The sequence below is a fragment of the Nyctereutes procyonoides genome, unplaced genomic scaffold, assembly GCF_905146905.1.
Source record: "Nyctereutes procyonoides isolate TBG_1078 unplaced genomic scaffold, NYPRO_anot_genome, whole genome shotgun sequence".
Classification (NCBI taxonomy): domain Eukaryota; kingdom Metazoa; phylum Chordata; class Mammalia; order Carnivora; family Canidae; genus Nyctereutes; species Nyctereutes procyonoides.
In genome coordinates this window covers 61,300,537-61,313,061 of record NW_026575043.1, presented here as the reverse complement: position 1 = coordinate 61,313,061, position 12,525 = coordinate 61,300,537, and the positions used below count along the sequence as shown (strand labels likewise).

The window sequence follows — 12,525 nt, the reverse complement described above, 5'->3', positions numbered from 1 at the left end:
CGCCCGGCCCCGCCCCGCCCCGCCGGGCTTCCGGGCTTCCGGGCTTCCGGGCGGAAACGGAAGTTGCCGGCGGCGCGCGGCCCACGGGGGCGGGGCCGGGCGGGTCTCGCGAGAAGGGCGGCGGCGCCGCCGCCGAGAGGGGCGCGCGTCGGGCGGGTCTCGCGAGAAGGGCGGCGGCCGCGGCGGCCCGGCGGCCCGGTGGCGGCGGGCGCATGGAGGGCGCGGCGGGCGAGCGGGCGCCGCTGCTGGGCGCGCGGCGGGGGGCGTTCGCGGGCCGGCGGGCGGCGTGCGCGGCCGTGCTGCTGACGGAGCTGCTGGAGCGCGCCGCCTTCTACGGCGTCACGGCCAACCTGGTGCTGTTCCTGAACGGCGCGCCGTTCGGCTGGGAGGGCGCGCAGGCCAGCCAGGCGCTGCTGCTCTTCGTGGGCCTCGCCTACCTGGTGTCGCCGTTCGGGGGCTGGCTGGCCGACGCGCAGCTGGGCCGCGCGCGCGCCATCCTGCTCAGCCTGGCGCTCTACCTGCTGGGCATGCTGGCCCTGCCGCTGCTGGCCGCGCCCGCCCCCCGCGCCGCGCTCTGCGGGGCCCCGCGCCCCACGCGCGTCCGCAACTGCTCCGCGCCGCCCTGCCCCGACGCGCCCGCCCGCTACTGCGCCCCGGCCGCGCTCTCGGCGCTGGCGCTCGTCGGCCTCGGCGTGGGCGCCGTCAAGGCCAACGTCACGCCCTTCGGGGCCGACCAGGTGAGCGCGGGCCTCCGGGGAGACGTCGGCCTCAGGCGCAGAGCCGCGGGGCCGGCAAGGGGCGACGCTCCGGTTCCCCCCACCCCCCCCCCTTTTTTTTTTTTTTTTTTTTAAGATTTTATTTATCTGCTCACGAGAGGCACAAAGAGACGCAGAGACACAGGCAGAGGGAGGAGCAGCCCCCCCCCCTCCCCTGCGCGGGGCTCGATCCCGGGACCCTGGGTGACGACGCTCAGGCCACGGCGCATCCCTGTCAAGTCAACACGGAGGGTACGCGGCTTAGGGCAACGCACGGTGGTTATAGGGCAAGTATGTTGCAAGAAAACAAACACGCGGGGATCCCGGGGTGGCGCAGCGGTCTGGCGCCTGCCTTTGGCCCAGGGCGCGATCCTGGAGGCCCGGGATCGAGTCCCGCGTCGGGCTCCCGGTGCACGGAGCCTGCTTCTCCCTCTGCCTCTCTCTCTCTCTCTCTCTCTCTCTCTCTCTCTCTCTGTGACTATCATAAATAAATAAAAATGTGAAAAAGAAAAGAAAAGAAACACAGACGTGGGAAAGGACTGGCAGGCTGAGGCCAGGTCCCGTGGAGCTTTTAAAAAGGCTTGGAGGTGCGTTTTGAGTACAGCAGGAAGCTTTTGTGGGTTTGCAGCCTGGAGCGGGGTCTTCTAGAAGCAGGTCCCCCAGAGCGCAGCTGTGCCCAGCAGCTGTGTCCCGGCAGCCAAATCTGGTCTACTTCCTGTTTTGGGCTGCGAGCAGGTTAGGGAAAAAGCACAGTCTCCTGTGACGGGGGGAAGATTTTTATGAGACTCAGATGTCGGTCTCCATAATTAAAGCTTCATCGGAACAGTCACGGCCTGCTGGTCCCACACCAGCTGTGCAGCGGCCGGCCGCGCTCACCTTGCAGTAGCACAACTGGGGAACCGTGACAAAGGCCAGATGTCTCTCGACTCAGTACCTAGAATGTTTGCGCCCCGCCCGTTCGCAGAAGAAGTTTGCGATGCGTGGAGGAGACTAGGGAGGGAAGTGAGGACCACAGGCGTACCAGAACGGAGCCCATCGTGCTGGCCGGGTCACAGAGAGGGATTTGGACGGAGGTGGGTCGAATGGACACAGTGAAGAGGGTGGAGGTGGAGTCGGCAGCCGCAGGGAAGATGATCCCCAGGTGTTTGTGCTGGACTTCACGTGACGGTCGTCCTACGGCTTACTGTTCTCCAGGCCCTCTCTCCGCGCTCCATCAGGGGTCATGACGCTGCTGCTGCTGCTGCTGCTCTTGTGCCCATTTTATACATAAGGCTTGAGAGAGGTGAATCATTTGCCCAAAGTCACACAGCTAGTGCCTGACCGAGCCAGGATGCAGGCGCCTGTCCTTAGTCTGAGCTTTAAGTGGACCCTGTCGGGCTACCCTTTACAGTGAGGTGGCGCCTTGCTGAATCTCAGTGATGTTGAGAGATCGCTGCCTCACGTTCCAAATTCTTCTCTGCACCAGGAAACGAGCATGTGTTACACACATGACCTCATTGAATCCCCCCAAGGAGGCGGAGGTACAAAAGATGACTTCTCTTGGTGAGTGGGCAAGCCACGGTTGCAGTCCGGGTCTGATTTCCTGACCTCTGTTTTAACCATGGCTTCGAGATGTGCTTCCTGAGACCTGCCTAGCACAGCTGGGTCATAGTTGGGTCTCAGAGCCCAGGCTTGTGGCTTCCGTCTTGGGTGTCATCAGTGAAGGCACAGCATTGGCAGCGCAGTGAAGCCCGTTGAAAGACACGGCCCACGTGCCACGTGAATGTTTGTCGTGTCCTCACTCTACTTGTTACTTTGCCTTCTCGTAGCCTCAGGACACTCTACAGACTGCATGTGTCTATCTTAACACAGGCTGAGGACGTTTGACCGGCCCAGAAGCACAGCAGGGCAATTAGGAGCTGTGTTTGGACCTGGGCAGGCCAACATGAAGTCAGTTGTCTCCAGTCCATGATGGATGAGCAATTAACATTTCATAAAGGAAGCAGTGGTCTTATAGAGGCTATCGAGAATGCATGACAGGATGTGTGATAATGTGTCGACGTTAAAAAAAAAAAAGTGCTCTCTTCTATGAGTTAACTGGGCTAATCTCTTCAAATATGACACTATCCTGAAAGAAACAGGGCCACTCTAGATTCAAGGATGTTAGACATGAGAAACAAAGGCGATGTGTGTGTCCTGATTGGATCCCTGGTGGTTTGTTTTGTTTTGTTTTGTTTTTAAAGCCATTTTGAGGGACAATTGGGATAATTTGATGATAGACCACACATTAGATAAAATGGCATTGATGTTCAATTTCTTGGGTGTGATAATGGTTTGTGGTCATGTAGAAGAGTGGCTTTATTTTTAGATTCATACGGGGTGAAATGTTATCATGCTGCAATTTATTTTTAAATCATTAAGCCTCAAGAGTATTTCATTTATAAATGAAAAACACCGGGAATCCAATCAGGACACACACATTGCCTTTGTTTCTCAAGTATAACGTCCTTGAATCTAGAGAAAGAGAGAACCAAGAAGCTAAGTGAAGTGTATATAAAAGTGTATGCTTTACTGTTCTTTCAACTTTTGCGTGAGATTAAAGCATGTAAGTAAAAAGTGGAGATGTCCTTGCATGATGCATAGATAGATGGTACAGTGGGCCATCCCTCCACCCTGAGCGCTGGTACGTGCTACAGTGGGGATGAACGTTGAAAACACCATGCCAAGGGGAAGAGCCAGACATGAAGGAACACACATTCTCTCCTTCCTCTTGTACAGAAGTGCCCAGAATGGGCAAATCCATAAAGACTGGAAGAGGAATGGTAGTGGGGAGCAGTGGACAAGGAATGGGAAGTGGTGTGATGAAATGTGGAATTGGATAGTGCTTGTGGTTGCTCAAGTGTGGGTCGGCTGAAAACCTGGGAGCTGTACGTTTCAAAATGGTTGACTCGGGATCCCTGGGTGGCGCAGCGGTTTGGCGCCTGCCTTTGGCCCAGGGCGTGATCCTGGAGACCCGGGATCGAGTCCCGCGTCGGGCTCCCGGTGCACAGAGCCTGCTTCTCCCTCTGCCTGTGTCTCTGCCTCTCTCTCTTTCTTTCTCTCTCTCTCTCTATCATAAATAAATAAAAATTAAAAAAAAAAAAAAAGGTTGACTCTTCTGTGTGGACTGTATCAGTGAAAAGCATTTAGAAGGGAAATGTGGGTACCCTTCAGCCAGGGTGCCTGCTCCATGCCAGGGGCTGTCTGTATGTGTGTGGGGGCAGGGGGTTGACTCCCAAGACCTGGGTCTGGGCTGGTCCTCAGAGGAAATTAGCTCCTCATCTCTTGGCTCCCCTTGTTTTCCGGAAGCCACTGTGTTTCTGAGGTACTTCTTAGGCTTCTCTGTCACTCCCCCTTTATCTCCAACATGGGACGTTTAGGGAACATTCTGAGCGAGAGATGAGCGGGCGCAGGCTATACAGCTCTGGGAGGCCTCTGCTGACCTGGGACAGCAGGTAGGCCACTAAGGAGTCCAAGGTGATCCGGGCTGATGCAAATCGTGCCAGCCCCTGCATCCTCCCCGGTGCATTGCCTGTTTCAAAGGTCACACTGTCCTTTCAAAATAGTGAACTGAAAGAAGAAAAGCTTACTTTACAGATGCAGAAAGCAAATCATACAACTTTTTTTTATAGTGGGGAAAAAAGTGGCAGTTTTGTGCATTTTAAGGAATTTTTCCAAACCAGCCAACTTGTCTGACTTACTGTACACCATCCTGTTTTAGCTGTGCTTTTCTGAACTAACGGCAGCTGCATCTGCTGACTGGTCACATGAGAGGCTTGTTTACCTTCTCCCAGGGAGGGCAGGAGGTCCCTGCGCGGATGATCGGATGATGATGTAATGTGACTGGCAGTGGGCTTGCCAGCTCAGGGCACAGAAGCATGTGATTTGCAGTTTATAGGAGCCAGCTTCCCATTTGTGGAAAGAAAAAAAAAATCACGGGTATGTGGTTATCTGAGGCCTTAGTAAGAGGCTTCATTTTCTTAAGTAACATTGGAGAATTACACTTGGACGTTCAAAACAGGGACTGCCAAGTTCACACAGGACCATGTGCGCAGTACTGACACAGGCGGTGGGAAGGGCCTGATGTACTTCAGCCAATACGTATGTTGTCTGTATAATTTTAGATGGTCTGTTTACGGCTCTCTTCCCTTTAAGACTTGCTGAGCACCCCCCCCACCCCATTACTGGGTTTTATATCTTTAGTTATATTTTCCCTGTAACCACTTCTCTGCTTATGATGTTTCTTTCCTCTGATCTGCCTCTAGGATAGAGTGAATGTTTGTGTCCAGTTTAGTACCATTCATATACATCGTGTCCCCATGAAGAGCTGTCTTAGAAATAAGAGAAATTCCCAGAGTGAGTCACTCATTCATCATGCCAGCATTTGGTCTAGGACCTCTACCCAGATCTGACATAGGCTAGAGTCAAAGCTCCTCCTGAAACCTGTGGTTTATTTAAAACTCAGATTTTCAGTTTGGGGTGCTGGTTACCATGTCGTTATCTTAAGCATGTCTCTTGTCAACACAGCCACATTTAATCCTTTTGGATTGTATTTTTTTTCTTTTAAGGAGCACACAATTTTGACTGTTTTCTACCTGTATTTTGATCTCAAAAAATAGAGCTTACAGTATTGTATCAAGTTATGTGACTGCTAACAAGGTGCTTTTTTATATCTGGCCCTTGGTTCTTTGGGCCCCCATGGGTAACCTTCTTTGTGCTCTGCAGGTGGGGACTGCTTCATGGAACACGTCACATCTGTGACTGAAATAGAAATCCCCCTTTTTGTAACTTGTAAGGAGGAGACAACAGAGGTTCCTAGGACAGCCTTTGTATGCAATCTAGTGTCAGCCTTTAGCTAGTAAGCTGGTTTAGAAATTGTATGAGATCACCAGCTAGTGTAGAGGTGGCAGATGTGTGGATGTCATGGCAAGAAGGTAAGGTGTGTGGGGCGCCTGTCCCCACGTGGAGTGCCACCAGCACCGTGGGGCCCGTTGCAGTTGTGAACAGTGTTACCCCCTACTTCTGTCGAAGTTCAGGAGGTGAGGGATTGTTGAAGCCTCCAGGAATCTCTGTCCTTACCAGAATGTCTTCTGATTCCCTCCATAGCCTTCCTGGTCTGAAAGAGTATATAGGGTTAGTTTCAGTCTGGAATTTCCTTTGTGCGTGGAGCTCTATAGCAGTGGTTCTAAAGCTTACCTGTGAGCAGAAGTTGCCTGGAAAATGTTTAAAGGGCCAATCCCTGGGTCCGAATCCCAGAGATGATGACTCATTAGCTCTGGCCAGAGAGGCTTGTGAATCAGCACTTTTAGGGAGCATTCCGGTGTTTGCAGAGAAGGCGGTCCCCAGATGTTACTTTGAGAAACTCTCTTGGATTTCTTGGATTTAAGCATAATTAAGAAAAACACTATCCAGAAAGTATAGTGATTGGAAGTTACAGGGTGCTCCTTTGTCAGGGACACTGAATGTATCTGTAAACACCAGTCGATTGTGTTCCAGTGACCTTAGTCACTTCATTATACAGGCTTTTCTTTTTCTTTCCTTTTTTTTCTTTTTTCAAGATTTATCTATTTATTTGAGACAGCAAGAGAGAAAATGAGAGAGCACGCGTGCATGTGAGCAAGTGCGTGCAGGCACACAGAGGGACAGGGAGAAGCAGACTCCCTGCTGAGCAGGGAGCCCAACATAGGACTTGATCCCAGGCCTCTGAGATCATGACCTGAGCCAAAGGCAGACGCTTCACCAACTGAGCTATCCAGGTGCCCACATTATACAGGCTTTCCATCCTTGAAGATCACCATGTTTTAAAATCTGTTTCCTCCCTGTTGTTTTAGGTTAAAGACCGAGGTCCAGAAGCCACGAGAAGGTTTTTTAATTGGTTTTATTGGAGCATTAATCTGGGAGCAATCATTTCACTGGGAGGCATTGCCTATATTCAGCAGAACGTGGGCTTTGTGACTGGCTACCTCATCCCAGCTGTCTGCATTGGCGTGGCTTTCCTGGTCTTCCTCTGCGGCCAGAGCGTCTTTATCACCAAGCCTCCCGATGGCAGTGCCTTCACCTATGTGTTCAAGATACTGGCATATTCGTGTCGTCCCCAGAAGCGAATCGGAGAACACAGTCAGAGTGGGTAAGTACCAGGTTATGATCATAGGCTTCACCTAACACGACTTCCCCATTGCTGTCAATAAAGTACTCGTGTGTGTCTGACGCAGGCTTACTGTGTGCAGGGAACTGGGCCAGTGGGTTTCAATGTCCCACATCAGTTTGAGAAGGTGCTGTAAGGTGTCTGTTCTCCTCATAGAGGCAGACTTTTGGTGTCTAACTTCCACGTTGAATTTCCTCTTACTGCTGATTTGGACGGATCTCTTGCTTCTATAAAGAAATTGGCAGAGCATGGGAGAGACACTACACATACAGTGTACATTTCTCTTTGTATTTTAAAAAGCTTTGAAATTCATTTGAATGAAAAATCAAGCAGTTGTTTGCTTTGTAGGTACCTCTCTGTGTTCCTTAAATAGTAAGCTGTTCCTACTCTGAGTGGGCCACTGAGTGGGTTAGATTGGGCCTGTCATCCCGTGGTCACTGCAGCCACTCTGTGACAGAAGGACATAAGAGCAGAGTTTTGAGATGCAGGCAGGGGAACTACACCATCCCCTTTGTGTGGGACTTCCTTGTTTCAGCACCGAAAGCCCCACATCCTTGGGAAGTCCCAGACAAATAGGGACAGGTGGTAGGTCACCCCAGCTGCATATTAATAGAGGAAAGTCCAGAATTTAGCCTGAGAAGAGACTTCAACAATTTTGGTGTTTGTTATTGAAGCATAATCCACGTGCAGTGCAAGCTTCTCAACTTTACTGTTCTGGAATTATGACAGCCTTATGTGATTGTGCAACCACCTAGCGCTCAGGATATAGAATATTTCCATCACCCTAGAGAAGTTCCTGGGAACCTTTATAGTTGACCCTCCTCAAGTAATACTTTGATCAAAGTAGGCATTCCTGAGGGGTGGTCAGTCCCTGACCCAGAGGCTAACCATTTAGCTGCTGTCAGGGCAGCACGCTCATTGCTCGGGGGGCCCTGGCTGCAGGAAAGTTCTGCCCCTTTGTGGCTGGTCCGCATGTATCTTACGTATGCCCTTGGAGTCCTGTGAATGTCTAATACCTGCTTCCACGCAGTAGGTTTGAAGCTGTACCAGAATAGCTCTTGTGGCTGTGCCCCTTGGCTCCAGGCTACTCTGGTTCCTCAGCTGTCCCCGCACGGAGCTCCCGCCAATCTCCCAGCCAGTCCTGGCATCCTTGTGGGTCAGTGTGGCACTCAGACTCCTCATTCAGAACCACAATGGTGGCACCACACCAACAAATTTTTGAGCATTAAAATAGTGCTGCCTTCCTGCTGCTTTGCCAGAGCCTTGCTTCAACTAGGCAGAAGTAGGGTTTCATGGCCCAGATGTTTGTTCTGTAGATTGATTACTCATGAGCAAAATGCATCCTTTTGAAGGAACAGCCTTTAAAGTTTCAGTGTGTCTGTCTGGGTGGTACCTGGTAGACATTTCTGCAAGAGGACAGTCCTGCTTCATGGACATTTTTGGGTTTTAAGTGCACAGATGTCATGACGAGAAAGATCCGCACTTCTACTTCAGAATCTGATTTCCCTGTAGATTTGTTTTTGACGACTGGCACAGTTAAGATAAAAAGGATGATCTTGCAGAGAGGTCAGTGGTCCAGAGAATTCTCACGTTATGCTCTCCTGGTACACAGACTCTGAGCTCTGTGATCTTGGACAGGTTAATGATCTTGCCAAGCCTGCATTCTCTCTTTGTACAGTGGATGTGGGGTTCATCTCACACGGTTATCGTGAGGCCTGAGAAACTGAAGTGTGTGCAGTTCTCAGGAATGCCTGGTCCGTAATGAGAGCCCCATTGATATGAACTACTTGGTTAGGATATTCTTGCAGAAAGTCGGCTCCAAAAACCTACAGAGGTGCAACATCAGCCATTGTTTCCTTCATCTGGCCCAGTTCTGGTTTCTTGCTGGTATAGGTGTCTCGAAGATTAGTTTTAACACTCATTTTACGTGAGACATCCATGTGCATCTGTTCAGTTCATCTGACTGGGAATAGTTCTAAACCTTTTTTGAGATGGATACTTCTTTGAGTTGAGAATCTGAGAATTAGTAGCCCCCCCCGCCCCTTCCTGGGAGAGTGCCTCTGTGCACATAGAGCCTCTGCAGACAGTTCTAGGGGGGCAGTGGCCCTGTGGAGCTAGGTCGCCATTTGGTCCTATCTGTTCCATGTCATTTGTGTCTGTGGCTCCATGTTGGACCCTTGTGTATTCATAATAATACACTAGCCATGTGTATGAGGTAGGGAGAGCCTGAAGTGCATGTGGACTTAGTACTTCCCAGAATATTTTAATGATACAAAGTAAGTAATGTAACCAGTAACATGTCTGAGTGATTCTATGTGTAAAAATGGATTGGTTACTTGACTTTGACATGTTTTTAGAGAAACACATGTAGTATGATGTAGTAAGTCACTGATTGTATCTGTAATAGTTATATAAGGACTTCACATATTCTTCTTTTTTGCCCCCCCACCCCCGGCCAAAAATGGAGAAGCTGTGAATACTTTCAAATAACAGTATGAATAGTATTTTTGGAGTTTAGAGTTTCTCTTTGAGTGTGTGGTTTTCCTGATAATTTTTCCTTACTAGATAAGCTACATATGATGCGAGTAGTGGAGTAGTATCTTTTTAAAATTTATTTGTGTATCTCTAGCATGCAGGCATAACAGACCTGGGCATAATGAGTATATGCTCGATAAATATTTGTTGAATTGAATTTAGTTGTCCTATGCAAAATTTGGCTAAAATATTAAGTTGTGGTTTCAGTTTTTTGGTTATCTCCCCCCCACTCTGAATATTCAGATGAAAAAATGTCAATGTTATAAGACAAAAACGATTTAAAATAGTAGTAACTTAGTTACTTTGGATAGGCGTTTATAAACTGAAAAGCAGACAACTGCCATGTATAGCTGCATCCCAGAATTGGAAGAATTCTTAATGGTAATTATGTCCTAGTATTTCTAGTTTTAGAGAATAGTTGGCAAATAAAACAATTTTTGGGGATCCCTGGGTGGCGCAGCGGTTTGGCGCCTGCCTTTGGCCCAGGGCGCGATCCTGGAGACCCGGGATCGAATCCCACATCGGGCTCCCAGTGCATGGAGCCTGCTTCTCCCTCTGCCTGTGTCTCTGCCTCTCTCTCTCTCTCTGTGACTATCATAAATAAATAAATTAAAAAAAAAATTAAAAAAAAAAAAAAAAAACAATTTTTGTTTTGTTTTGTCCCTAAGAACCTAAGCATACATGTCCAATAGAGTGTTTTGGAGCTATCCACTGGGACCTGCTCATTTTATAATTAATGAAACTGTCCTAGCATAAGTGAGCAGGTGCAGCCGCTAATGCATGAGCCAGGACCACAAGGTTCAACACAACCAACACACCTGAGCATGAGGGTGATGCTTGTGGCCAGGGAGCAGAGGGGCAGGTAGTGTGCCCTGGGCTGCCTGGCTCAAATTCCAGCCCCAGTTCTCTGCCCTGGGGCCCATAAGCTGGTCTTGATGCCTCACAGGGGCACGGTCCAGGCTAATGAGCAAGCACTGAGTGCCACCTGCTGCCAGTGACATTGGCATGTTACCATCATGATCACAGCTTTCCCTGCCAGAGCAGAACCTTTCCTTATGGTCCTATCAGTGGCTGCATTTAAATAAATGCCTCTATTAACAGCACCGGTATTATGGTTGTGAAGTTTTCACATTTGAAAAAGCCACGTGATTCAAGATCCAAACAATCCAGCCCCCCCCCCCCTTTTTTTTTTCCTCAAACACTAATCCAGCGATGTAGCTGAAGTAGCGGGCAGCTTCAGGTGAGATGGTAGGTCTTTCTCAGCCTGAGTGAGCGGAGCTGGGGAAGAGTGCAGTCATGTTCCGAACAGTCGTGCTGTGTCTATACCCTCGTCCAGAGGCAGGAGGCATGGGTGTGCTTCCAGATGGGACCCTCTGCCAGCTGTGTCCACAGTGCTGTGTTCCCGGCTAGCCTAGGTTGCTGTATTCAGTGTGTGCGGTCAGTCAGGAATAGGATGGCGTTAAAGCAGATCGGTATAGTAAGCTGGCTTCCTGCCTCCGAACTTAAATTGTTGCCAAGTACTTGATTTCTAGGGGTGGAAGAAAACTAACTCCTTCATTTTATCTCCCAAAGTGAAGGCCTTGGAGTCCTTCAGCACTCTTCTAAACACAGTCTGTTTGATTCATGTAAGAGGTCTCGTGGAGGGCCGTTTTCAGAAGACACAGTGGAGGACGTGAAGGCCCTTGTGAAGATCATCCCTGTTTTCTTGGCTTTGATACCGTACTGGACAGTGTACTTTCAAGTGAGTGGTGATAGTCGGGTGAAAATTACTTTCTGTCCCCACGCTCGCTTTGGCCACCACTGGAGTGCAAGGGTGCTGTGGTGTCCTTTCCGAGAGTCTCTGGGATCTTGCAGTCCTGTTTCCAGTCGTGGAACTCACTTCTGCTGAGTTGGGCATTTTGAGAACCTTCCCATGAGAGAAGCTAAGAATGGGTGCCTTTCTGTTTTTCCAGGCCCCGACTTTGAGTTTAGTTCCTCTGTTATTTCTTTTCCAAAGTTGATCTCCAGATGACTTGTACGATGACTAAATAATTGATCTGTTTTCAGACCCCAGCCATGTGCATGTCCTCACGGAGCGGTCTGGGGGTGGGCAGCATGCTGGAGTGTTCCCTCTTGTAACAAATACCACTTTTTACACCCAGATGCAGACAACGTATGTTCTGCAGAGTCTTCATTTGAAGATTCCAGCAATATCCAGTATTACAGCCACTCCTCATACGGTGAGAATAACTGAAACGATCTGAAAATTGTCATGCAGAGCTTATGTAACAGGCAGGTTCCTTCGGCCAGGTTAGGTCCTTCACAAATATCAGCGGTTGCATGAACCAGCAGTATTCTCGTTGGAATGGAACTTCTTCTTTTAGGGACTATTCTTCTATTGGCCATGTTGTTTATTAGATTGTTGACCGATGTCAAACACTAATTTCCTATCTGATTTTTTTTCTCCCTAAAAGCACAGAAGAACAAATGTAAATGCACTTAGAGATGAAAATCTTTTTCAATTCCAACGTCTTGAAAGTGAGGCTTTTTCCCTAGGAGGTTATACGCTAATAATGGACTCTTCTAGAATAAAGATTCTCCCAGTTATATGAGTTATGAGATAAGTGACAACTTACTCTTTCGGAGAACTAACCTTATCTCGTGTGTTTCGATTCCAGTTCCCCGCGGCCTGGCTGACCATGTTCGACGCGGTTCTCATCCTCCTGTTAATTCCCTTGAAGGATAAACTGGTTGATCCCATTCTGAGAAGACATGGCTTACTCCCGTCATCCCTAAAAAGGATCGCTGTTGGAATGTTCTTTGTGATGTGTTCTGCCTTTGCTGCAGGTGGGGAGGCATTTCTGTCTCGTTTCTGGAGCTTGAAACTGGCATTAGCAGTGGGTGACTCAGAGTACTGTGACCAGCCCGGTGATGCCGCGTGTGCACACCCCGAAAGAGAACAGATAGGAGTTGTTGGGGGAACAGGTGGTGTTCACTTTCTAGTTTCTATTTGTGAAGGGAAAGATTTTCTCCTTAGAGCTCTGCTCTTTCTCTTCTTGAGCTGAAACCAGGAAAGTGCTCTGCAAAGTGCCT

General features: G+C 49.3%; 1 protein-coding gene across 2 annotated transcripts in view; it reads left to right on the top strand.

Annotated features, from left to right (window-relative positions):
- The first annotated feature begins 208 nt into the window (after positions 1-208).
- SLC15A4 (solute carrier family 15 member 4) overlaps positions 209-12,525 on the top strand; it is a 43,424-nt gene continuing 31,107 nt past the window's right edge. For both annotated transcript variants that reach the window (XR_008664154.1, XM_055323233.1), the window contains exons 1-5: positions 209-737; positions 6,605-6,900; positions 11,026-11,194; positions 11,595-11,672; positions 12,111-12,279. Coding sequence is in view for 1 of the 2 variants with exons in the window: in XM_055323233.1 (XP_055179208.1) it covers positions 213-737; positions 6,605-6,900; positions 11,026-11,194; positions 11,595-11,672; positions 12,111-12,279 (1,237 nt within the window). In the remaining variant the exon portion in view is untranslated. The remainder of the gene's footprint in view (positions 738-6,604; positions 6,901-11,025; positions 11,195-11,594; positions 11,673-12,110; positions 12,280-12,525) is intronic.